We start from the raw sequence: 26,146 nt of genomic DNA on the forward strand, positions 1-26,146 counted from the left end.
AATTGGTGGACAGTCCTTTGATTCCCAAGAGTTGCTACAAATCTTTTTTGTACAATTTTCCCCCTTATTTTTTTTTCACGATTACTATTGTTAACTGTTTCCCTCCATCCTATTCCCTTTCCCATGATATTTAAGTCTATTATCTATCTTCTTTCACCCTATCTATTCCTCTTCAAAAGGGATTTGCCCAAAGCCATTTTTAAAAGGGAAAAGGACCTATTCGTATGAAAATATTTCTAGCAGCTCTTTTCATGGTGGCTAAAAAGTGGAAATTGAGGGGATATCCATCAACTGGGGAAAGGCTGAATTAATTTTGATATATAATCATAATGGAATACTAATATGCTATAAGAAATGACAATCAGGATATTAGAAAAACCTGGAAAATGTACATGAACTAATACAATTAAGTGAATAGAACCAGGAGAACACTGTAAGCACTAACAGCAATATTGTTTGATGATCAAATGTGAATGACGTAGCTATTCTCAGCAATACAATGATCCAAGAAAACCTCAAAGGACTCATGATGAAAACCTGTCTGCCTCCAGAAAAAGAACTAATGTCATCTAAATACAGACTGATGCTTACTATTTTTCTCTTTTTTTCTTTCTTTCTGGCACTATTTAGGAAAGAAAAGGTGAGAATCTGGGTAAATAGGCCTTTTGGACTGTTTTCCCCAAGTACTAAAAACACAGCTATCACTGAAAATCACCACCTGATAGCAGGACACATTGGTTTCTCTCAAAGATGCTTTAATCCAACCTTTTGTCTGGTGGCTACAACTTGGATGTTACAACATATGGCCTGCAACCCCATGCACCATTTAATTCCCTGTAAAAAATGGTAGTTCATTGTCATGTAGAAGCAAACTTGCATTCAGATACACAATCCCCTATATGTTTACATGGAAAATAAATCTAACCATCTCTTGCTGCCTCTCCTTTTCAAGGGTTTTTGCTTCCCTGTAAAAATACCCACGGATTTCTGCTGTGGTCTTCAAGCTGAATCGTTTCTTTAAAAGCAGCATGCTTTTGTTTATGGAGTTTGCATGTTTATAGATTGTGCACATAAATACTTTAAGGGAGAAATGAATCAAGACTAAGTAGTCTCAGATGGGATACTTTTACTTGTAAAATTCAAAATTAGCTCCAATCCAGAAATGAATCTTTTTAAATGATTAGTCCCTAAGCCATAATTATCCCAACTCTAACATTCAAATGTGGAAATTCCAGCTATGGACCCATAATTCACTGGTTTTCTCCCCTTATGGTGCTTTCGGTTTTAAGTCCCTGAATGAACATTATAATTGGCCTTACTGGTAATTGAGAACTAAACATTGGGAGGTAGCCTGGTATGGTGCAAAGAATATTGGGTTAGGGAATCATGACACCTGGCATCTCCCACCAACTATGTGTGACCTTGGATTAGTCATATCACCTGTATGGCCCCCAGATTCCTCATTTGTAAAATGAGAGAGTTACAATAAATTATTTCTAAATCCACTCCTAACTCTAATATATGAATCTACGATTCTGTATTTAAATCAGGTTTGATATTGTACTTAGCAAAGTGCTATGTTAAGCCTGTTTGGTTAAGGAAAAGGGATGATGGGAGGAACTATTTCATTATAATTCTTATACAGGCACCTAAGTAGCGCAGGGGGTAAAACTTCTTTCAACTTGTACTCTGTAAGTCCTGAGTACAAATTTCAGAAACTTACTATATGTGTGACCCTGAGCAAGTCACTTAACCTTTGCCTGTTTCAGTTTCCTCATCTATAAAATGGGGATAATAATAGCACCTATCTCCCAAAGTTTTTGTGAGGATCAAATGAATTAATATTTGTAAAGCCCATTAGAAATCTTAAAACACTATTTAAATGCTATCTATCAGCATCAGCACTATTGTAGTAGTAGTAGTAGTAGTAGTAGTAGTAGTAGTAGTAGTAGTAGTAGTAGTAGTAGTAGTAGTAGTAGTAGTAGTAGTAGTAGTTTGAGTACAAGTTTTCCACTTTCATTTAAAGTATCCCTGGGATAAGTCACTCTCCAACAGTCTATTAGTAAAGATTTGAGCAGAAAGAAGCAAGAATAGGACATAATAGGTGCTTGGGTAGAAACATATTACAAATAAATTAGTAGTTTTGTCAAGAATTGCTCTCTTTCCACTAAAAACAATGTCTCATTATCTTGTTTGGTACTCTTGGCAGATCCCTAGTTTCCCAACTCTGGAGAGTAGAAAGTACCCTGAAATAGTGATAAAAAAAAAAATCTGAGTTTGATCCTTGGCTCCACTGCTTACTAGCTGTCTTTCTATAGTCAAGTCAATGAACCTATATAAAGAAAATACTAGCTGTATTACCACTTTGGAGTTGTAAAGATATCACCTACTAGTAACAACCCTCTAAATCCACTTTCCATCCACTCTTTATCGTTTGTGTGTATGTGTGTACTTTGCATGTTTGTTGCCTATCCTGTAGGATTTGTTTCTTAAGGGCAGAGACTTTTTTTCTTCATATCCTCAACTCTTAGCCCAATATATATTAAGTGATTAATATATGCTTATTGATTGACTGATCAAATGACATAATCTATATAAAGTGCTTTTAATACTATAAAGTGCCATACAAGTGTATTGTGGCATTATCCCTAAGATCTTTCCACTTGACTAAAGCCCTTTTTGGGGTTATGGAGGTTACTCTGAATTTTTGAAGTCTAGACTAATAAAATACAGGCTCTGAGAAGTTCTACCAAGTGAGAGAGACTCTGAATCTCAACCCAACCATAGAATGCGTGTCTGTCAGCTGAGAATTAACCTTGCTGAGTGCAGAAAGGCTGGCCAAAGTTTGGCCACCACATGATGAATTTAGGCAGCCTCGACAATCCACAAGGACCATTTCCCAAGGTATAGGGAGGTTGTATGTAATCTACATTAGTGCAAGTCTCATGAAATTATTAACCTTTCAAATATTGAAAAAGTATCCAAAATGAACTTCCATTAATCCTTGACACAAATTCTTTGTTCTAGTGAGGACAGCTTTCTTATTCACCCTCAGTAGGGTCCATATTTGTTCCTGCTTTCAAATCTCTTCTTATACCAGTTCATCACACAGAATGTCCTATCACCTCCTTATATCCCACTCAGATCAAGCCCTAACCCCTTCATGAAGCCTTCCTTTACTGTTTCAGCCCATAGTGAGTTCCCCTTTTTCTGAATTCTGATAATATCTATAACTTTTCCTTAACTCAACAAACAATGAATGATAAAACACTTAATCTGTGCAGAGCTCTGTGCTAAGTACTATGAGAGATACAAGGTTTAGATAAGATATGGAGTCTAGTCAGGATAATATATAATTGTAATATATTCTCATAGAAACAGAGCAGATACATCTCGGAGAAAAGAGGAAAAAAGGGGGAAAGTTGAAATACATCATGAACATACATTTTAGCCTAGTAGGGACCAAACTAGACTTCAAAAGGTTAAGTAAAAAGGATATCAATTCTTGGAAACAAAGTTGATTTGGAACGCAAAATTTTTAAAAATTGATGCAAAAAAATTTGTGGGGTTTTTTACATGTAACTTGGAGAAAATTCTAAATAAATAAATGAACAAACCGAAAAAATTAATTATTAAATAAATGTTTAGCAAATAATTAGAAATATAATACAACCTGAAAACAAAGTTGGCATTGAACCTATTTCTTCTTCACTAAGATAAAAAACACTCTACTCCCTAACATGATTGAGGTGCCTCCCAACTTGAGCCTGGTCTTATCTCATCGTTTCATTCCCTAACATGGTTATTTACCATAAATTAAATCATCTGAATTGTTTATGTTGACGATAGAAACACCCACATTTGCATATTTGCATAATGTGCTCATTGATTTCTTGATATAAATGACCCTGTGGAGTTTAATGAATCCTATGAGTGCATTATAAACTTGAGTAATCAAATTTGCATTTGGATTTCTGGTGTACGGAAGTTTTAGCTGAGCTATAGTTAATACCATCCAGTTTCTGATAGCTTATCAGTTATCAAGTTAAGGGAAAAAAACAACTCATAATAATCAATTATTCCCATTATAATTAACTTTGTCTTATGTGAAGACATAAATCTCTTGTTATGGTACTTTCCTTCTAATGAGATAGAAAATAATTAGTAAAATTATTGCAAAGTGTTAACTAATAATAATAATGCATTAATGGAGTTATACCTTCTTGCTACAAAAAATTCTAATCATCCCAGATTATCTCATCTGCTATCTGAAGTTGTTTTCTGTCAAAACCCAGAAATTAATGTAAGTTGATAGTTTTAATGGAAAGTAGAAATCAAAGCACCTTCATTTAAGCAAATGTGTCCTGAAAGATACCACCATAAATTCTATCTGTTTCCTGGCTCTGGAGAGTAGAAAGTACCCTGAAATAGTGATCAAAAAATCTGAGTTTGATCCTTGGTTCCACTGCTTACTAGTTGTCTTTCTATAATCAAGTCAATGAACCTCTATAAAATGAAGAAAATACTAGTTGTATTACCACTTCGGAATTCTAAAGATATCATCTACTAGTACCAACCCTCTAAATCTACTTTCCATACACTCTTTATCGTGTGTGGTATCTGTGGTGGTCAAAGTGGGGCCCTGGGTTCTCAATTTTTTTTTTTAAGTGAGGCAGTTGGGGTTAAGTGACTTGCCCAGGGTCACACAGCTAGTAAGTGTCAAGTGTCTGAGACTGGATTTGAACTCAAGTACTGCTGACTCCAGGGCCGGTGCTCTATCCACTGTGCCACCTAGCTGCCCCATGGGCCCTGGGTTCTCAATGGCTAAACCACGCTATACTATAACATTCTTTTGTTCAAAAACCTTCAGTGACTTTACCCTTGACAAATTTCTCTGCTTAACACTTAAAGGGAAGAACAATTTGGTTCCAGCCTACAATCACACACTTATAATAGTACCCAGTATACTAGAATGCTTTCCCATAATATAATGTTCCATCTCCCATCTTCATGCCTTTTCCCAAGCTGTCCCCCATGCCTGCAATACTCTCTCCCCACACCTTCATCTCTTGGAAACTTTAGCTCTTTTCAAGACTCGGCTCAAACATTACTTTCTTCAAGAGGCCTTTCTTGATTCCCCCAAAATGGTAGCACCCGCTCTCATCAATGAGTATTTTTTATATATCTTGAGGGGTATATACTTGTCTTTGAACATGTTGCTTCTTCCCAACAGAACATATGCTCCTTTAATGAAGAGGTTGTCTGACCTCTGTACTAACATCCCCAACATCTAGCTTAGTGGCTGGTCTATAGTAGCCATTTAATAAATATTTGTTAGTTAACTTTTTCCCCAAGGACCAACCGAGATAAGTATGAAAAAGGTGATCAATAGTAGGTTAGCTTTTTGGCATCAAATCCTTTGGTCTTGGCAACCTCAGCCCAAGAAACAAACAGACAAAAAATTGCTGTCCATATAAATTTGGTCCACTAATCAATACCAAATCAGGAGAAAAATAAACATGAGAAGATATGGCACACAACTGAAACATCTTTAACTTCCTCTCTTTAACTACACTGTTAAACCTAAAAAAGATAAAACCAACAAAAGAACAGACATTGATGCATATTATCACAATTTCCCAAGATGAAGCTTATTTACTTGAGGTGCACAGACCCTCAGGGGTCTATGGATAGATTTCAGGAGTCTGTGAACTGGGAAGAGAAAAAAAAACCTCTTTATTTTCACTAACCTTTGGCATTCTTTTTAACATATGTTTTTTCTTAATTTTACAAATTTGAAAACATCATTATTACTTTTGGTGTTCATCAGGGTACCAAAGGGGTCCATGACAAAAAAAAGATCAAGAACTTTGTATTAAGGGAATTTAAAAAAATATATTATTACCTCTTTTGGAGAAGCCTTAGAAAATATCCTTAGAATCTGCGTCAGCCAAAAAAGCACTTGATAGCCTTGCCAAGTGGAAAGGGAAAGCAGCCAAGAGCAATTCCAAATATTACTTTAGAATATAAACTCATTTATAAAAGGTTGCAGGGAATGACGGTAGAAGATCAAGAACAGAACTGCCCCATAAAGTAACAGAATAAAGTAATGGAAGGAAAAACACCGAAAGCTTGGTGAAAGACCCAACAAAGCTAAATCACTCAAATGGCATTTAAAGATGAAAGTCTAAATTAAACACAAATAAATGAAAAGTGGAGATATTATGGCAATAATTCTATAACAAACTCTTTTTTCTATCCATGACAATGGAACCATCATATTTGGACTTGAACATCTTAGTTCCCAATTTTCTTCATGAAGTAGAAATGGTGCTAAAGAACAATGATGGGGAAAAACTGAACTAGACCATGTATACAAAGAGAAAGTTATTTTAGGATCAATTTTCAATATATCTGAGAGAAGGGAAGATGCCAAATGTTTAGAAAAAGTCTTATCCTTTATTACTTCCCCCCCACCAACTACAATTACTGACCTCTATGCCTACTTTCTCATTTCTACAACATCCTATGAGAAAAAAAAATTATTCACAAATTGAGGGCAATCTTGATTGAAGCTTGAAAAAGAAACAAGTAGATTTTTGCCAATGATATTATATAATCCACTGAACTGATTAAAAATAAAACTAAGGAGAGGCAGCTAGGTTATGCAGTGGATAAAGCACCAGCCCTGGATTCAGGAGAACCTGAGTTCAAGTCCAGCCTCAGACACTTGACACTTACTAGCTGTGTGACCCTGGGCAAGTCACTTAACCCCCATTGCCCCACAAACAAACAAATAAGTTAATTAATTAATTAATTAATTAATAAGGATACACACACATATACACATATTGTGTGTATACATATACATATATGTTGTATATATATGGTCTGTATATATGCTATGTGTATACGTGTACATATATACATGTGTGTATGTGTGTATATACATATATATTCCTGTTTTGCCTAATGGTTTTCTCAATTACTTGGAAGATAGTATAGATGGAACATGCATCAAATTGAGATATAACATAAAATTCCAAAGAATGGCTAACATGATAGATGACAAGGTTAGGATTCAGAAAGATCCTCTCAAGCCAGAATGTTGAGCAGAATACAACAAGATGAAATGTTACACCAATAAGCATAAATTCCTACATCTGGGTTTAAAAAAAATCAACTTCAGAAATACAAGGTGTAGAAGATGTGGATAGATAGTAGAGTTTGTTGGAAAAGATCCGAAAAAGTAGGGTAAAATCAAGGTGAGTGAATCATGTGTTGTGGTGTCTAAAATCTAACATAATTTTAGTCTGTGTTGGGAGAGGCTTGGTATCCAGATAGAATAGAATTTCTAAACCTAAAGGCAGCTAGGTGGTATAGTGGATAAAATGCATGTCCTGGAGTCAGGGAGACCTGGATTCAAATTTGACCTCACAAACTTATTAACTATGTGACCATGGGCAAGTCACTTAGCCTCTGTCTGTCTTCATTTCCTTACATATAAAATGGAGATAATAATAAGCTTTATTTCCCAGGGCTGTTGTGAGGAGCAAATGAGACGATATTTGTAAAGTGCTTAGGACAGTGCCTGAAACATAGTAAATACTTAATAAATGCATATTTCCTTCTTCCTGAATCGTCTTTGTTGTTGTTATTTGATAGTCCAGTAAAATCTATGGAGCCCTTCTCGGAATGTTTTTAAGAACATAAAACAAAATAAGTAGAATTATATTGAAATACAATAATCAAAATATGTATTTCTTAAAACCAGGTTTGTGAATCCAAGGTTAAGAATTCCTGAAACATTGGGGGCAGCTAGGTGGTGCAGTGGATAAAGCACTGGCCCAGGATTCAGGAGGACCTGAGTTCAAATCCGGCCTCAGACACTTGACACTTACTAGCTGTGTGATGCTGGGCAAGTCACTTAACCCTCAATGTCCCGCCAAAAAAAAAAAAAAAAAAGAATTCCCGAAACACTGAAACAGCAGAAGTGATAGCTACATCCTCCTTTGTTCTGGTCCTATGTTAGTTCCTGAGAACCAGTTTTTAAAAAGGTGACTGAAGAGCTGGAGATAGTACAAAAAAGGGTAGGTAACCAGCTTGCTAAAAGGTTTTGCTCATAACAAAGCAAACATAAGCTAAAAGAATTGGGCTTCTTGGATAGGAGAAGAAATTACTTAGGGGATATATTCATGTATGTAAGAGCTGTCACATGAAAGAGGAATTAGACTTTTCCACTTGGCGCTAGAACACAAGACAAGAAGAAACAAAGGGTAAAAGTTGTAGAAAGGTAAATTTAAACTCCATGTAAGGAAAAGCTTCCTAATGATTATTGCATTCTGAATATGTAATGGGCTGGCTTGGAGGAACATAGTGGATTTTCCCTCACTAGAGATATTCACGCAAGGAATAAAGAATTGTGCCTTGGAAAAATAGAGTGAATTTTTTATTTTAATATATGAATTGGACTGGCTGTCCTCTGAGATCCCATCCAAATCTGAGGTTCCATGATTTGTTGAAGAGAAAGATTTTCTTTGGGATCAATGGGATATGGTGAGATCTTATTCAAATGGATTAATTATCTCATCACTTTGCATGTTTCCTCCAGCAGTGTGACTTATTACCCATCCTCTGTGACTCTTCTCCATGTCCTAAACAGAGAGCTCAAAGTCTTGAAAAATCTCTGAATAGGAATATTTTGTAATTTCTAGGCTAATGATATTTACCTACAAGATTGAAAATTATTTAAACTTTTACACAATTCTGTCTCCTGAATAATTTACTCCATGATTCTCTTTTCTATTTTAAAAATATAGAATTAAATAATGTATAGGGTATTGACCACAACCAATATTCCAAACAACCTTCCATATGCTGGTCCATCTTTTTCATTGCTGTAGTTGTTGCCTTCACATTGGTGGGAATGTATGGGATGCAGCAGATTTATAACAATGATGACATCTCTGATTTTTCTCCCTGAATGTCTTAAATCTGCAGTGTCCCACACAGCAATTACTATGGCCAACATACATTGCAAGATTATTTGAAAACTATATTCTATTTTAGAGAGTGAAAGATGGATGCAGGGTTGATTTAAATGAATAGAAAAAATAATGTGTTTTCATTTAGCTTATCCATAGTATGAACATATGATGCAGGAATAAAACTAAAACACATTCATAATGCTTGATGATCCAGAACAGTAGTAGTTAATGGTGGACAATGCAAAATCACATATATTAGTCTAAGAATGCTGCTTTTATGCTTATCCATTCATTCCACAAATATTAATTGAGTACCTATTTTGTGGAAGATACTGTGCTAGGTCCTAAGGAGGATATCAAGATGAATAAGACTAATAAACCACCTTTATTATGCTAGGCTGTCTAATTTCTGCCCTTGAGGATCTTACAGCCTAACATAATAAAGGAGTGTCTGTAAATTCACAGCATGATTCCCCCCAATAGATGAATGGATGGATGGATGCATGGATGGATGAAAATCATGAACTTGTATCATGTTGTATTATACTCAGAAGACCCTGGAAGACATTGCAACTTCCTCACATCCTATCCCTCCTTGTGTGTGTGTATGTGTGTGTGTGTGTGTGTGTGTGTGTGTGTGTGTGTACACACATATACACATACATACATACAAATATACATATATACAAATATACACACATATACACCCTTACTAGCTCACTCTTTCTTGTTGGAAATGGACAAGGTTATCTTCCAGATCTGTGTAAAGGACCAACCCTAAGCAAAACATTCTTCTTCCTCCCTCCACTGCCTGGGTGAATTGCTACCCAGTTCATATATTTTCTGAGCTGGAGGTGGTGATTAAGAATTTAGGGTTAATGTGAAGGAATCACAAACTTCTTTCCCATCCATCTCCTGCTGGGCTATAAATTGAAAGGGTGGCTAAATCAGAAAAGGATTTATTTAAAGTAACCAATGATATCACAAAGAAATTGAAAGCAAGATGTACTGTGGATAAAATGCAGTGTGATTCAGTCACCAACAGTTAATTGAGTTGAATGTAATTTTGCTCAGATCCCATATCATACTATGGTGTTGCAGTATTGTCACATTAATCCTATATATATATACACATTTGTGCTAGCCAATAGACATCTCAGCTCACCAAATTATTGGGGTTGATTTGCAGTATCCCTTTCAAACTGGGGGTGGTTTCTGTGCAAAAATTCACATGATTTAATTTATCTTTGGTGACACAAATAATTATGTATCACAATTATATTAAATTATATATTTATATTTATTAAATTGTAATGATTGGAATGATGCCACCTGCTGGAGATTTACTGTGGAAAAGCTCCGCCATGAAAGGAAGCTCTCTGAGGGCAAGACCATGTGTCTTCTCTTTGGCGTCAGGAAGTGACGTTTGCTTGTGGGAGGGAGAAGGGGGATCCTGGCACTCTGACACGGGCTCTTTCCTAGGGACTCTGGCGGAGAGTGGAGCTAGAAATGCGCTCTCCCTTTAATAGATAGAGGAATCTAAGCCTCTCTCTCTTTACCAAATTCTTATTCTCCTTAATAAATGCTTAAAAGTCTAACTCTTGCTAAAGCTTATAATTTATTGGCAACCACTCATTAGATATTTTAGACAGTTTAGCTAGAATTTTAGCCTTAACAAAATTTAGTTATACAAGTTTAACATCACAATTGAATCTTTGCAACCTTAGTCATGACACTTTTCATTGATATAATGTGGTTGAAATTCTCAAAATGAAACTGTACTATGGAGGCAACTTGCATTAAAATCTTCTTCTAATGCCTCATCCCAGCATGGCTGTGACCCTGAGTTCTCAAAGGCTCCACCATGGGAATGAAAGCTCTGACTGGTCCTAACAAATGGGACAAGCTTCAAGTGAAAGCCTGTGACAGTTTACATTTATGTCATTTGAGGTCCAGCTGAGATTATTTGGATAGGGTCATCACCAAAGGGTTGAATACCAGATGTTAAATTATTTTGGCCACAGAAACATGAAATTGATAATAATGGAGACAGTAATAATAATAAGAGGCAGACAAAGGGCAGTGGAGAGAGAGCAGACACAAGAGTCAGGAACACCTCTGATAACTCCTATCTAGGTGACCTTGGGCAAGTCCTTTAAGCTCTCAATGATGTAGACAGCTTTCTAAGATTAAGTTGCAGAGTAGCTACTTACATTCACTGATATAACAAGCTTCTTCATATAACAGTTCCTCATAAGAATGAAGTCACAGGGGCAACTAGGTGGAACAGTGGATAAAGCACTGGCCCTGGATTCAGGAGAACCTGAGTTCAAATCTGGCCTTAGACATGTGACACTTACTAGCTGTGTGATGCTGGGCAAGTCACTTAACCCTCATTGCCCCACCCAAAAAAAAAAAAAAAGAATGAAGTCACAATCATAAGAACTAGTATTTATATGGTATTTTAAAATTCTCAAAGAACTTTACATATATTACTCATTTGATTCATTAGATCCTCACAGCAACCCTTTGAGATAAGTGCTATTATCATCATCATTTTTCAGATGAGGAAACTGAGGCTGAGAAAGGTTAATGATTTGCTCAGGATCACACAACTATTAAGTACCTGAGGCAAGATTAAAAAAGAAGTCTTCCTGAATACAGGTTCATTGCTTTATATCCCTACTCTCCCACCTATGAGAAGATAGTCTATCAATCCTTCATAACCAAGTCCTACTCATATAATAGTAGATAGATTGCCAATCCTAGAGTCAGGAACACCTGAGTTCAAATCCAGCCTCAGATTCTTACTGACCTGTGACCCCAGGCAAGTCACTTAACCCTATTTGCCTCTGTTTCCTCATCTGTCAAAAGATCTGGAGAAGGAAATGGCAAACCACACCAGTATCTTTGCCAAGAAAACCCCACATGGTGTCATAAAGACTTGGACATGACTGACATGACTAAACAGCAAGAGCTATACCATTGGTGTTGGTGGAGAGATCATTCTATAAGATGAAGGCATGGCTTCTTGGAGTATTGAGGTATGGAAGCAACAGTAACTCATGCTCCATATATACATTTATAGAAGAATGAGTCTAAAATGTACTCTCTTGATACTGTCTATATTATATGGCAGATGGGCAGCTAGGTGGTGCAGTGGATAAAGCACTAGCCCTGGATTTGGAAGGACCTGAGTTCAAATCCGGTGTCAGACACTTGACGCTTACTAGCTGTGTGACCCTGGGCAAGTCACTTAACCCTCATTGCCCCGAAAAAAAAATCCTCATATGTTATATGGCAGATGCTTATGGACCAATTGCTTATTCAGTAAACATTAACCAATGGAAACTATTTAAATTAGACAATAAAACCGCAAGTATTTATTAAGAGCCTACCCCAGCACTTAACCCAGTGCCTGGTATATAATAGGTATTTAATAAATACCAATTGACTGACTAGCTCAAGAAATGTCCTAGGTCTGGGGTCTCATAGGAGGTGAACATTGGAAGAAACAAAATATTCAGAGTGGAGGTTGGGAGAAAGGGCATTCCAGGCAGCAGAGAGAGCCTATGTAAAAGAACGCCGAAAGGCAATAGAATGTTGCATATTGGGCAGCAGCAAGAAGGCCAGATTGGATGGGCTATAGAATTCATGAATGGGAATAACATGGGGTAAGGTTGGAAAAGAAGGTAGGGACAAGATTGTCAATTAGGATCCTTTAGAATAGGGATTCTTAACCTTTTTTGTGGCATGGAACTCTGTGTCAGTCCAATAAAGCCTATGGACCCCTTCTCTGTGTAATATTATTAAGCAAATAAGACACAATGAATAGGATTACAAAGGAAACCCAAGGTTAATGAAAATAAAAATGGCATGTTTTCCCACCCACATTTATAGACTCTGCTGAAGTCTATTCATGGACCCTTTGGGTCCCTGAACCCCAAGTTAAGAACCCTGCTTTAAAGTCTGGTGCAGGAAACTACTTTTTCTAACTACATCTCTCCTCTGTGTGTATATGTTAGTGTGTGGTATATGTGTGTAATTTAATTTAATATCTATATATAAATTAGGTGTGGAGCTGCACCAAATGGGTTAACATTGGTGTTTGTTGAAATTAGAATTAAATATTTTCAAGCATTAAAATATTTCTTAAAGGCTTTTTCCTGAGCATTATCACCAGTGGCTTATTTATTTATCTATTAAATAGCATTGTATGCCTCTAGAACTTTAGGATAGTCAACATGAGGGATTTAATAAATGCTTAAGAAAATATTCTCCTGGAGCCTGGCTTTCGATTTGCACACAAGGCAAGGTTCCTACTAATGCCAGTGGAAAGTTTTTGTGTAAGAAGACTTCAGGTCACAACTAAAATAAGTGCATGCTATGCTCTTCTAAGGAAAAATCCAGGCAAATTTCAGCTCAATGTAAGAGAGGCATTAACGTAACAATTAATGTAATCTCAGAAGGGAATGGGCTGCCTTGGTAACACAGTGAGCTTGCCCTCACTGGAAATGTTTAAGCAAAGGCTGGAATACCACTTGTCAGGGATGTTGTAGAGGGGATGAACCTGTTATTCCAGAGAGATGGAAGGGGGCAGACTAAATGACTTGTGCAGTCCCTTCCAAGCACTAAGAGTCTGTTGTTCTAAATCTAACATACCACAAATACTCAGATGCACACCAAACTGCTTAAAAGAATTGGAGACAGACTAGAGTAATGGAATGGGCATTGAGCTAAGAGACCCAAATTCTACTTCCATCTCTGTCCCTAAACAGCTCTAGGATCATGGGCAAATATTAACCCTGTAGACTCACTGCCCTTTCCCTTCCATCAGTTTGCTAATCTATTACAATGTGGAATAGGGTATGAGAAAGGAGAGACTAAAAGACTCTCATAAAAGGTAAAAAATGGAAGGACCTCAGCCATCATTTTGTCTAATCTCTTCCCTATATGAATAGGGAATGGAGGCACAGACACAGTCCTTATAATTTGAACATTCTGCATACTACAATTCCATGCAAGCTATGAACTAGGGAAAGCCAACCATCACACATAAGGTACATCGAATGGGATGTTAGCTTTCCTAACACATTTACACAAAGCTCTTTGGAAACTAGGCTCTAGAGTTGTCTGGGGGAATTTTTATTTGTGGGTCTCCATTCTTGTCCTCTCCTCATAGGCATGTAGCTTAGCTACAGGAAAATTCTGTCCACATATAAGAAACTTCCATTTTTAAAAGGAATATGGGGCAACTAGGTGGTACAGTAGTAGAGAGAGCCTCTGGAATAAGGAGGACCTGAGTTTAAATCTGGCCTCAGACACTTACTAGCTATGTCACCCTGGGCAAGTCACATAATTCCAATTGAAAGAAATAGAGGGAGAAAGGGGAAAAGAAGGAATACAGAGGTGAGTGAAAGGGACCAGGGTAGGGTAGCTAGAATTCAAACACATGTAAAAAGGAGTGTTGGTTGAGATCGATTATCAGACACTTTACATAGAATGGACCAATACCAAAGTAATATCCTTGAAGTTTTTTCAGATTTTTTTATAATGCTACCCCTGATATAACTGGTTCCCCTTCCCTCCCATGGCTACAATAACAACATCATCCTCATCGCCATCACCACCACTCACATGTATATTGCTTTTCTTACAACAACGTAGTAGAGTAGATATTACAAATATTATCATTTGTATAGGTTAAAAACCAAGCAAACAAAAAGAAGTCTTGGAGAGGTTAATAACTTCAAACTGAAGTCTTCTCACTCTAACCCCTGTGTTATTTCTACTGTCCTACCAAAAAAAAAAAAAGATGACTGCCCTTATTCCCATAGGAATAGCATGAAGAGGCAAAAAGGCACCATGGTGAAGTGGGTAGAGAGCTGGTCTTTGGTCTTGAAGGCAGTGAGACCTGTGTTCAAGTCTTCCCTCTGACATATATTAGCTATGTTACTAGATTGCATCCATTTAATCTCAGGCATCTCTCTGACTATGAATTACAGAACATGTCACTGTTCTGCATCAGTTCAAGTAGTTTCCATACTAGGACTTCCAGACATCAATGAAATTAAAGGATGGAGCCAAAAACCCATAGAGAAAAACATATCTCCATAATAAGTGATGCCAAAAGAATTCAACAGCTTTGGGGGGGGGGGAGTGCCTACTGCATCATTCCAGATGAGAATATTTTTCAGTTTTATGGTGTTTAATATTTGAGTTGATAATATATATTTAATTTTTTTTCCCCACAGCGATTGGAAGGACTCTCATCCCCCGCTATTTCAGCACTGTCTTTGAAGGAGGTGTGACAGACCTGTATTACATTCTTAAGCATTCTAAAGAGTCATACCACAACTCATCGATCACAGTGGACTGTGATCAATGCACCATGGTTACCCAGCATGGAAAACCCATGTTTACCAAGGTAGGAGAGAAGTCCATCTAATGATACCTACCCCCCAGCCCTCTTTTCATTTTCTTTTTGGCTCTATTGAAGGATAATAATTACCATTTTCTTCTGGAATGTGGAACTAATTTCTCATTCTGCAGACATTTTCAACACGGTTAGATAATTTTTTGTTTGTTACATGACTGGAATTTTTGTGAACTGTCATTCTGCTGCGTAAGTTATGTGCGAGAAAGAACGTGTATTTAGTCAGGACATGAGAACTTCAAAACTAATGGGGTGGGCATTTTAGCTGTGTGGGGAACTAGTTTTATTGATTTCTTTATTTACTTTTAATGAAGAGTTTTCCAGCGACTAAGGAGAGGCTTTGCAATGTAGCAGAATCATAATAATTCCTATCTGAATAATGCTTGAAGGTTAGAAAGCACTTTCTCCCATGGCAATCCCCTGAGGCAGGCAGTGCAAATATTTAATAAGAGAATGTTCCAGTTGGAAGAGACCTCAACTACCATCTAGTCCAACTCCAACCCCCCAAACAATCTCCACTACAACAAATCTGATCAGTGCTTCTCCAAGCTCTTCTTAAAGACCTTCAGTTTTGGGGATGGCTAGCTTGAATTATTGGGGAGTTTTTCCTGACATTAAGCCTAAATATTTTCTTGTAGAACAACCACTTGTAACTCCTGGTTCTTCCTTTGGGGATCCAACAAAACAAATCAAATCCTTCTTCCTCATGGTAGCTTTTCAAATACTTGAAGGTCTTGTCCTCCTTTTTACAAATGAGGAAACTGAGGAACAGAGTTGTTAAGTGTCATAGCTGAGACCAGACCTATAGTGCATAGTAGTAATGGAATCCAATATTAGGGCTCCATATTTCAAACCTATCCTCCCTCTGCCACTAGGTTGTGTACATATGTATGTGTGTATGTGTGTAGATATGCATGTATTATCATGTCTATAGATTTATGGTAGATGTAATATACATGTATATATATATGTATGTATACATATTGTGTAACACATACATACACACACACACACACACACAAAGGGTAAAATGTCCACTGCCAAGTATGGTTACCATTCAGCTGAACAAATATAGATATATATTATGTATATATACACATACATACACACAAAAAAGTAAAATGCCCCCTGCCAAATATGAACATTCACCTATACATACATGCATGCATATATACACATGTATACATCGTTTGTATATACATGCATTGTGTATGCAGTGTCGTGTCTACATTGTGCATCTGTGTGTCACATATATATAAACCCTCATGTGTTGTTATACATTATCTTACATCATATAATATATTGTATAAACACATATGCATGTGTATCCATTATATGTGCATATACAATGTGTACATCTGTACATATGCAGACATTTTGTGTGTGCATCTAATGTGTATGTATGTACATGTGTGTATTATGTGTGTTGTGTACATGTATGTATCAGAGGCTAAATGACTTGCCCCAAATCAAAGAGCTAGTAAGTGTCTGAGGCCAAATCTGAATTCAAGTTCTCCAGACTCCATGTGCCGTGCTCTATCCACTGAGCTAACTAGCTGACTCACCCCAGCTAAACCCTGGCTAAACCAGTTGAGGGTAATTGACAAGTGTCAAACCTGTTGGTGAGTTCAGGGACGTCTACCCCAAGCATGTTAAAGGGTGGATAAGAATAATGTGTTCCACTGGCCATGAAGGCAGCTGAAGCAGGCACTATGGAGTGCTTAGGGCATGGTCAGACATCCAAGATACCAAGGTCATCCACTGCATCCCAGACTATCACCAGTTGTCTTGACGTTTGTCTTGCCACTGGACTTCCATGACTACAGTAGAGACTGGTGACTTTGGGTAACTTTGTGTCACTTAAATCTAATGCACACACAAGTCAAGATATCACCCCATGGTGTCACTGATGAACAACACATACACATTATACCTGGCAGGGAATATTATACCCTTTTTTTGTTTATTTGACTACTAGACTTTGTTGATGGTTAAGTTTATAGTTTGTTTTTTAAAAAACTGATTGGTCAGTTCATCAACCCAGCAGCCACATAAACATACTCCCAGTACTATGAGCACTGAAGAGAAAATAAGAAGTCCAACACTGAATGAAGGGAGGAAACTAGCAAAACCCTGAGGTTTTAGAAGGAAAGCACAACATGAAGGCAACATGACATCATGTAAAAGCTCCTGGGCAAACCCTGGGAGGAGGAAAATGACAGAGTACCTGGCATGGAATCAGGAAGACCTGAGTTCAAATTGTGCCTTGGCACTTACTAGCTGCACGACCCTGGGCAAGTCATTTAACCTTTGTCTGACTCAGTTTTCTCAACTATAACACGAGGATAATAATAGCACCTATTTCTCAAGTTTGTTGTAAGAATCAAACAGATAATATTTGTAAAAAGTACAACATTGCAAGGCACACAGTATAAATGATAGCTAGTTGTCTTATGTTCCATTATGGTTTTCTCCTTGCACCCTTAGTCATGTTTGTAGATAAAAGATAGAAGTACTCCCAGAACCCTGATCTATACTTTATTCATCATTTGGATCTGTATATTGTACTTAGGACAGGAAAATTGCAGTAATACATACTAGAAGGATTTTCTTTTTCTTTTTCTTTCTTTTTTTTTTTTTTTGGTGAGACAATTGGGGTTAAGTGACTTGCCCAGGGTCACACAGCTAGTAAGTGTTAAGTGTCTGAGGCCGGATTTGAACTCAGGTCCTTTTGAATCCAGGGCCAGTGCCTTATCCACTGCGCCATCCAGCTGCTTCCTTACTAGAAGGATTTTCAACCAGAAATGCCAAAGTAACTCAGCTTTCAAGCTAACTTAGCTAAGCAGAATAAAACAAATTAAGTCTAACTCTCTGTTCCCCCTCCCCCTCCATGAACTCAGCCTGGTCCAGGCTTGACTGAAGCTTCATGAAATGCAGAAATGTAGGTTTTAAGCTATTCCAAGATTTTTGAACTTAGAAAAGGAGACCTGAATTCAAATAGAAAGAGTGAGTGATTCTAAAACTGCCTCATGACCTTGGACAAGTCATTTCTCTTCTATAGTCTTCAGTTTCTTTGGATGTAAAATGAAAGACATGGGTTAGATAACATGGAAGTCCCTTCCTGCCCTGGATCTATGGTCCTACAATCCTGTAAAAATACTTTACATTTGTTGTGGCTATAAGATTCAGCAATAAGGTAATGCTTAACATAAGCTTATAATAATAGTTCACTCCATCCCCAAATTACAGATGAATTGTTAATCTGCATCAGTGGGCTCAGTTTCTGCACTGGCCGTCTACTACATGACCAAATTCATAGGGAATAACTAATGGTCACTTTAGAATTGTGTATATCCAAGACAATTTTTTCTTTTGAGGTATAGACAGATTATGAAGTCAGTACAAAATGATGTAACTAAAGGCATCCTCACATCTAGGGTATGTGGTTTTTAATATATATAAATTAAACTAAAATATAGTATTCTCTGATTAACAACTACTTGTTAAGCTCCCATAGCACACAAAGGCCAGACAGGCTGAAATAGGTTCAAGGTTTAGCTAATATTCTAATGGCACTTACCCTTTAGTAAGGGCATGAGACACAATCAATCCGCCAATCAACAAGCATTTATGAAGCACCTAGGCTTCTAGGCTAGGCCACAGGTAATAATAAACAAAATTGAGTGACCATTAAGCATGGCAGGGAGGTACAAAACAAAATAGTGGGAGGGAAATGAAGGTCATGAAGGCTTCATGAAAGAAGTAACATTTGGATTTTGCTTTCAAAGGAGTGTAGACAACAGAGACATTTAATGGAAGGGATGCCATTCCTGGTAGGAGTAGTTCATGAATACAAAAATACAGTCAGACAAGCACAGATTATGATTGGAGACCAAAGAGAGGCCAGTGTGAAATACATTCTCTAACCTAGTTTGTCTAGGGTAACCATGTGTTGCTGCGCAGTAGTATGGGAAAACAGAGGGGAGGTTAAGGAAGTATGAAAATGAATAGTCAGACGCTGTTGGTTTTATGGTCACCAAGCATCATCAACATGTTTCCTAAACATAGAGAGGGCACAAGGAGCAAAGGATCATGTGTCATTGTTTCCTCCTGTTTTGACAGTTGTGTAAAGAGATTTGTTTGTAAAAGATATGGGACCTTCCCTCTGGATGTGACAGGAATGCAGTGCTTGGGAAGGATTTTTGTTTCATGGGTGGGAGCCACAATTCATTTAACGATTATTAACTCACCAAGGTCCTGTTTCATTTCTCTCGCCTAGCATCCTTATTGGCTCCTTTGTCTCACATCAGGAACCTCTATCTAGAGAAAATGAAATGTCAGCGCTCTACACTGCCATACTGTTTTATGCCTTCCTTATTTTGAGGTGATTGCTAATTCAATGAGTATACATAATCCATTATACTTTTAAATGGAAAAAAATTGGGAGAGGTAGCATATTGTAGTGAATAGTAGGCTAGCCTTAGTGTCCAGAAGATATGGGTACAAGTCCTGGTTCTTCCCCCATACTGGCTGGGGCTTGGGGGGGGGCATGACCTCTCAGTTTCCCTCATGCCAATTCCTTAGACTATAAGTTACAGATGAATGGTTATATCAATAGATTCACCAAGGGCTCCTTACACTGATGAATTCACAGGACTGGATCCCAAAAGAGAAAAAAACCTTTACATCCTCAACATTAGTGATACACTTCCTAATAAATCAACTAGGTCTCCCTGTCTCACTAAGGCTGTGGAAATGCAATGATCACTCACAGGCTCCACTCCACTACTGAGAGGCAAAGAATATTTGACCTGTTTCATTTCCAGTCTGAGTTGGTTAGGGAATCTGGTACTCCTCCTCTTCCAGGAGCTCCCCACATTGGTGTAGACACATGATCTAAGGCTTAGCCTTAATGCAGCCCAGAACTCCCTAGCTAAGGTGATCCACCAACCCCAACACAATAGCAGAGGTTACAAATTGGATACCTCCATGCCTGGCAACTCTGAAAATGTCACACTATACATTTAAGGCTTTTATTTGTATACCTAGTCTTTCTGTAAAGTCTAAAAATTACCTTTTCATCCTGTTCAGGAAGTTAATTTACAAATGTTTTAATATTTCCCCTATCATAGTGTTTCAGGCAGAACTGAATGACTATAAAGATCAAGATTAGGAAAAACTTCTTAACAAGAGGAACTACCCTTGGCAGGAAGTGGGTAGCCCCTCAAAAGGCATTTTCAAGTAAAGGTTGGATGACTATTGTAGGGGGGATGTTGAAGAGAGGGTAGTCTTGTTCAGGAATGTACTAAGTGAGATGGTCCCTGAGATTCTGTGCTGAGATGGTACAACCTAGTACTATGCCCAGGAGTCCAAGGCAATTACTTTGGGGACTTAGATGCAGACTTGGATTGAAAATACTCATTCCATGTTCACCTCCCCATAAATTATTTGGTGTACCCACTGTCCTATACACTGGCAATGTCTGATGCTAGTAGCTGTGATGAATCCTTCCATACTGTGATAAAAAAAAAACCTGTCCTATCTTACTCTAGATGGTAATCATGCACATTTATTTTTATGAATTACCAAGATTCATTTGCTTTTGGGTGATTGCAAAACTGCCTACAGATTCTTTCAAATTTTTCATCTGAGCTGGGAGTATGGAAGAAAAGTAACAACCTCCTGCAATAAAATGTTATGGGTGTTTAGCATAAAACCATGGACTAATGACCTTTCAGTGTAGTGTGGGGGAAAAATTAGCCAAGTAGCTGTTACTTCATTTTCAAAAGGGGAGTTGTGGGAGACTAGGAAATTTATGGAGGGAAATATTCCTATAGGCTATTAACATCACTGGCATTACTAAGCAAATTGTGTTTGGGCAACATCACTGTTGTTCTGATTTAAACTATCAATAAAGGATAATTCCCTAAATAGCTTTTGACCTAGTAGTTCCTGGGAATGCTTATGAAAATTTGGTCAACTGGTGAGTCGAGAATCCACAGCAGCCCTAATCCACCATGATCCAGTTCATAAGTCCCCAGTGCACAGTGCACATTTTGCAATTTCCTGATCACAGTCACATTATAGGTTATGGATAAATTGAAAATCGGATTTTTCAATATGTGTGATAAAGCCTTTCCTTAAAAATAAATAAATATTTCCTCTTGAAAAAACTGGAAAGAAAACTACAAGTGGATTTTAATAAGTGCAGTATACTGCTTCAAAATGTTTAGCAGCCAGGAATTCCAGAATATAATTGAATATACCAATACTGACTGATGCCAATGTGCCTGAGCTTTTCTTGTGGGTGAATTTGTTTTTTAGTCTTCAGGCATTAAAATCAGAATTAGAGAATGCTGTACATCTTTATCACTTATTAGGCATAGATTTTTGCAGTTGAATGTATAAAGATATATTCCTTGTCATTTGATGGGCTATACTTTCTGTTATTGTTATTATGCATATTAATATATTATTTTTCCAATGTTCAGCACTGCAGGAAATTTTCATTAAGGTGTATATACCAATTCCCTTAATAGAAATACTGCCTTATTTATGTCTCTAACAGTGATTTAATCATCCCTTCTTAACATGTACAGTGCCTGCATTCATTCTGTGTATATCTTTACCATAAGGATAGCTAAGGTATTTTATGAGGGACCATGGAGATCTTAATATATATAGTATTTAGTTTAGACATTCAGCAGGTATATGCCATAGTTCAAAATTAAATGAATGAGTTTTATATTACTTTTAAATAAGAAGAGTTTTAAAATATGTGAATCAAGCTTAAATGAATGCTATATATAGATATACATATATGCACACACTCAGATACTACATTATATGCATATATACACACCTATACACATACACTGTGTGCCTTGTCGCACACACATCTCGTTGTTATATTGCACACATGTATATGTATATGCATACTCATGCATGTGCAGGCATGCACATCATATATACATTGTGTGCACACACATAGTTATGTGCACATCAATTTATGCACATGTACACACGTATACATATGATATGCCTGCATGCACGTATGTATTGCAAGCATGCATACATATAAGTATGTATACACAGCACCATCCCAAGTCAATATTTTGATGGCTAAGAGCCCATTAGAAGTTTTTGTTTTCCCTGAATATTAAGCTCATTCACATCCTACAATTAGTCCCAGGGAGGAAGGGGTTAAAAAGCTACCGGTTAGTTTGAGAAATGTTCTTTTTTAGTTCTCTTGTTCCTGGCCTAGTCTCAAGCTAGCACGTGATATGCTGAATGCCTGCAGCCTCTTTCTTGTTGATCCTCCGGAGACCATCTGTGCTGGGGGCATTGATTAGAGTGTGTCTGCTGGGATTACATCTTTTCTGTTGCCATGCCAACTAATCAGCTGATTTTGGTTACCACAGAAACAAAATGTCAGAGCTCACAGTGCGGTAACATGAATTCAGCACAACAGAAAATGTTTTCTTAATTGGGGACCCTTTTGATTTTGGATTCTAAGTAGAAGGCAGGCTGAAAATGGGGTGGGGGGAGCAACTTTAGATGAAAGCTACATTAATTATATTGATTAAGAGCAATGCGCAGAATTTTTCTGAAGGAGGGGGATGGATTTCCTCTTTTTCAAGCAGCCCCATTTTTCCTATTTCCCTGCGAGGTGCATATTCTTCCTAGTTGTCTCTATTCCATTTGGCGATTATTGCATATAAAATAAATCCCCCAAGTGCTCAGTTTCCTTTAGTATCATGAAAAGAGGTCTCGAGTTGTTGTGGTGCCTCAGAGGGGTATTCACAGGCAAGATTACAGAAGAGAAACAGGACAGTCACACATATCTTTGGCCTTATTATAAACAAATTGAAAGGGTCAGATTTTCTTCTGATCCAAGCAATTTTCTTATTTCCCTCCCACCCCCCCCAACCCCCAGGGAAAATATATTTGTCTCAAATTCAGATTTGAGAATTTCTGTCCCACTGATTGTCCATCATGAAAAAGTACAAAGCCTGTCTGTGACTGGAGTAAGTCCTGGAGAGACTTGTTGCAACCCTTTATTGTGTAGGTCTGTGGATTTCGACTGCAAGAAGGACCCCCAACTTCTTTGCTATGTCAGAGCAAATAGAAACACCATATTACTTGACCCTACTGTTCTCCAATTGAGTAGTTTATCAGAAAGACTCCACTCACAAATTACACATGAAATTTTGTTCTAGTTGAAAGAAAACCCAGGACCTATATAAGGGAGGGTTTGGGGGTTCATATACAACCTAACAAATAGATTAGATAATATAGTATGACATTTAACTCCTCTAATATTTGTTTAAACTTCCGGTAATCCCCTCTCTTTAAAATTGAGGATTATACCATCCAAATGTCTGTGCTTTATTTTGTAAAGACATTTCCCTAATTGCTGCCTGCTTTGGCTCCCACCCTTTTGTTATACCCCTCACCACAGGTTCCTTCTGTCACACTAACACCCTAGTGGGAATTGTGTGGCTTAATCCCCATGCAACTCTTTTGAAAACCTCTGGTAAATCATTTCCATTGCTAATGAAGCTCTGGGGAGAAGCCAGTTGGGGCATTGGAGAAGCAATGTGCTTCACACCCTCCAGAACACCCCCAGCCTATCCCCATCTCCTCAGGCTCAGTCTTCACTGGCTTGGATCCCAGAAATTGGGTTCTAAAGACCAACTAAACAAGAAATACAGGGTCACGTTGTTTTACTGCCTAAAATTGCCCAGGGATGCTGCTAATTGGAACCCCTTGATAGGTTTTCACTTGGAATATCAATAATAATCTTATAGTACTTTGGAGATGACTTTCTAAATAAATAAACTGAGAATTTTATCTTCATGGGCCAAAATCTGAATATCTGTAGTATTTTCCCACTATGTTGGGTCATAGTTCAACAAAGCCCTTATTCTATTCTGACTGTGTGCACAGGTCCTGAAGGAGATACAAGGTTAAATACAACCTAGATCCTGTTTCCAGGAGCTTATAGTCTAGGTATTCTGCTGAAATTTATTTAGTATCTTTGGCTATCCATTTGGTTATCCTCATCCATTGAACTACGGAATTTTTTGAACAGAAAAGATGCACTGTCTCTCTACATTAAGGATGGTATTTCTAGGAATGATCAAGATTTTTGTTCTGGTCAATTAGTTTTCATTTGCATATTTTTCTTGGCCATCCAACATCACTGTTAACCAATGATCACATTTCTATTTATCTTTTTTTTAACCCATTCTGAATGTGAAATGATAAATTACCCAGAACTATTTTAATTCAACCAACATTTTTGCTCCAACCACTTCTAGCAACATAGCTAAAGTGGTGGGGTGGGCAGAGGTAGTATATTTGAAGCTGACATTCAGATAGACATAACAAAGTTATCTGTTTTTTAAAGATTCAGCACATTACCTAGGAGTAGGAAAAGAAAAAAATAGGAATGCCAGGATAAAAAATGGTTTGAAACTCAAAACCCTATGAAACCATACCTGTAACCACCAATCTATCAAAGAAAAGAATCTAGGAAATTCTAATGTTTCATTAACAATATATTTTTTCTTTTAGAAAGATGAAACTTCCCTCTGAGGTGAACTGTTGGCATAGACAGAAATAGTCCATTAACTATGAAGTGAGATTTAAGGGGGCACTGATGTCTGCTGACTAGCTATATCTTTCTTCCACCCAACTGCTGGATTTCTTGAGAATTAGTCCTTTTGGTTAACCACTGCCCTCTCTCAGAGTTCTCTTTTAAAATGCAAATATATTGAGGCCAGGGCAGTGTAATACTTTTGAGTTACCAATGCTTTAACTGTGAAGTAATCAGATTGCTTTGGATATGCTTGGGAGCACTGGGCATGGCAGAACTGAGCTACCTCTTCATTTTTCCTGAATCACTCTGGTATCTTCGAAGAAGGAAAAACCCCTTCAGTATTAAGTGGACAGAGGAAACTCTCAAACTGTCTTGGAAAATGCCTTTGTCGTTTGTTCATTCCAGGTATGCACGGAAGGGCGTCTGATTTTGGAGTTTACTTTTGATGATCTTATGAGGATAAAAACGTGGCACTTTACCATTAGACAATACAGAGAATTAGTCCCACGAAGCATCCTAGCCATGCATGTAAGTAATCCGTTTTTTCACTTGACCTAATGTGAAGAGCTGAGATTATGTTTCCTAAAGAACTCCAATAGTTTTCACACCTTAAGCAATTAACTATAAATATTTAGTTTTGCCTTGGCCTGCTTGACTTCACAAACCCAATTCCCCTGCCTTTGTTTCTGTGGTTCTCTTCTTACGTTTGTCCTGAACTCTGGCATTTGAAACTTAGAAACGAGACTGCCCCTAGTCAACCTTTCTTTTCACTTTGTCCTAAATTTCATTCCATCATTATCATGGTCTGCCCTAGTTGGGCTAATAAACCTCTTATCTATAAATGAAAAAGAAATGGAAAGAGTAAGCAAAATATTTTATAGATTTTATTAAAAAGCTCTCATGAAACTTGGGGCCAGGTCATCCTGAGGCAAGCATTTTCACATGATGCCACAGTGTTGGAACTCAATGTGCATTAATTCTCTTTGTTTCATCGGTCTACAAATCAAATCAAATTAAATCAACAGATATTTATCAAGCATGTGCTATGTGCAAGGAGCTGTGAATACCAGCCTAGAGAGATCTTTCAAGATAAGGGTGAGAACCTGGCCCAAAATGAGC

General features: G+C 37.5%; 1 protein-coding gene across 7 annotated transcripts in view; it reads left to right on the forward strand.

Moving 5' to 3' along the window:
- The window catches only part of LDB2 (LIM domain binding 2), a 406,968-nt gene that overhangs the window by 285,726 nt on the left and 95,096 nt on the right, over positions 1 to 26,146 (forward strand). For all 7 annotated transcript variants that reach the window (XM_043973550.1, XM_043973552.1, XM_043973551.1 and 4 more), the window contains exons 3-4: positions 15,242 to 15,414; positions 25,433 to 25,555. In XM_043973550.1, coding sequence (XP_043829485.1) covers positions 15,242 to 15,414; positions 25,433 to 25,555 — 296 coding nt within the window. The remainder of the gene's footprint in view (positions 1 to 15,241; positions 15,415 to 25,432; positions 25,556 to 26,146) is intronic.

The sequence above is a fragment of the Dromiciops gliroides genome, chromosome 6 (genome assembly GCF_019393635.1).
Source record: "Dromiciops gliroides isolate mDroGli1 chromosome 6, mDroGli1.pri, whole genome shotgun sequence".
Taxonomy (NCBI): domain Eukaryota; kingdom Metazoa; phylum Chordata; class Mammalia; order Microbiotheria; family Microbiotheriidae; genus Dromiciops; species Dromiciops gliroides.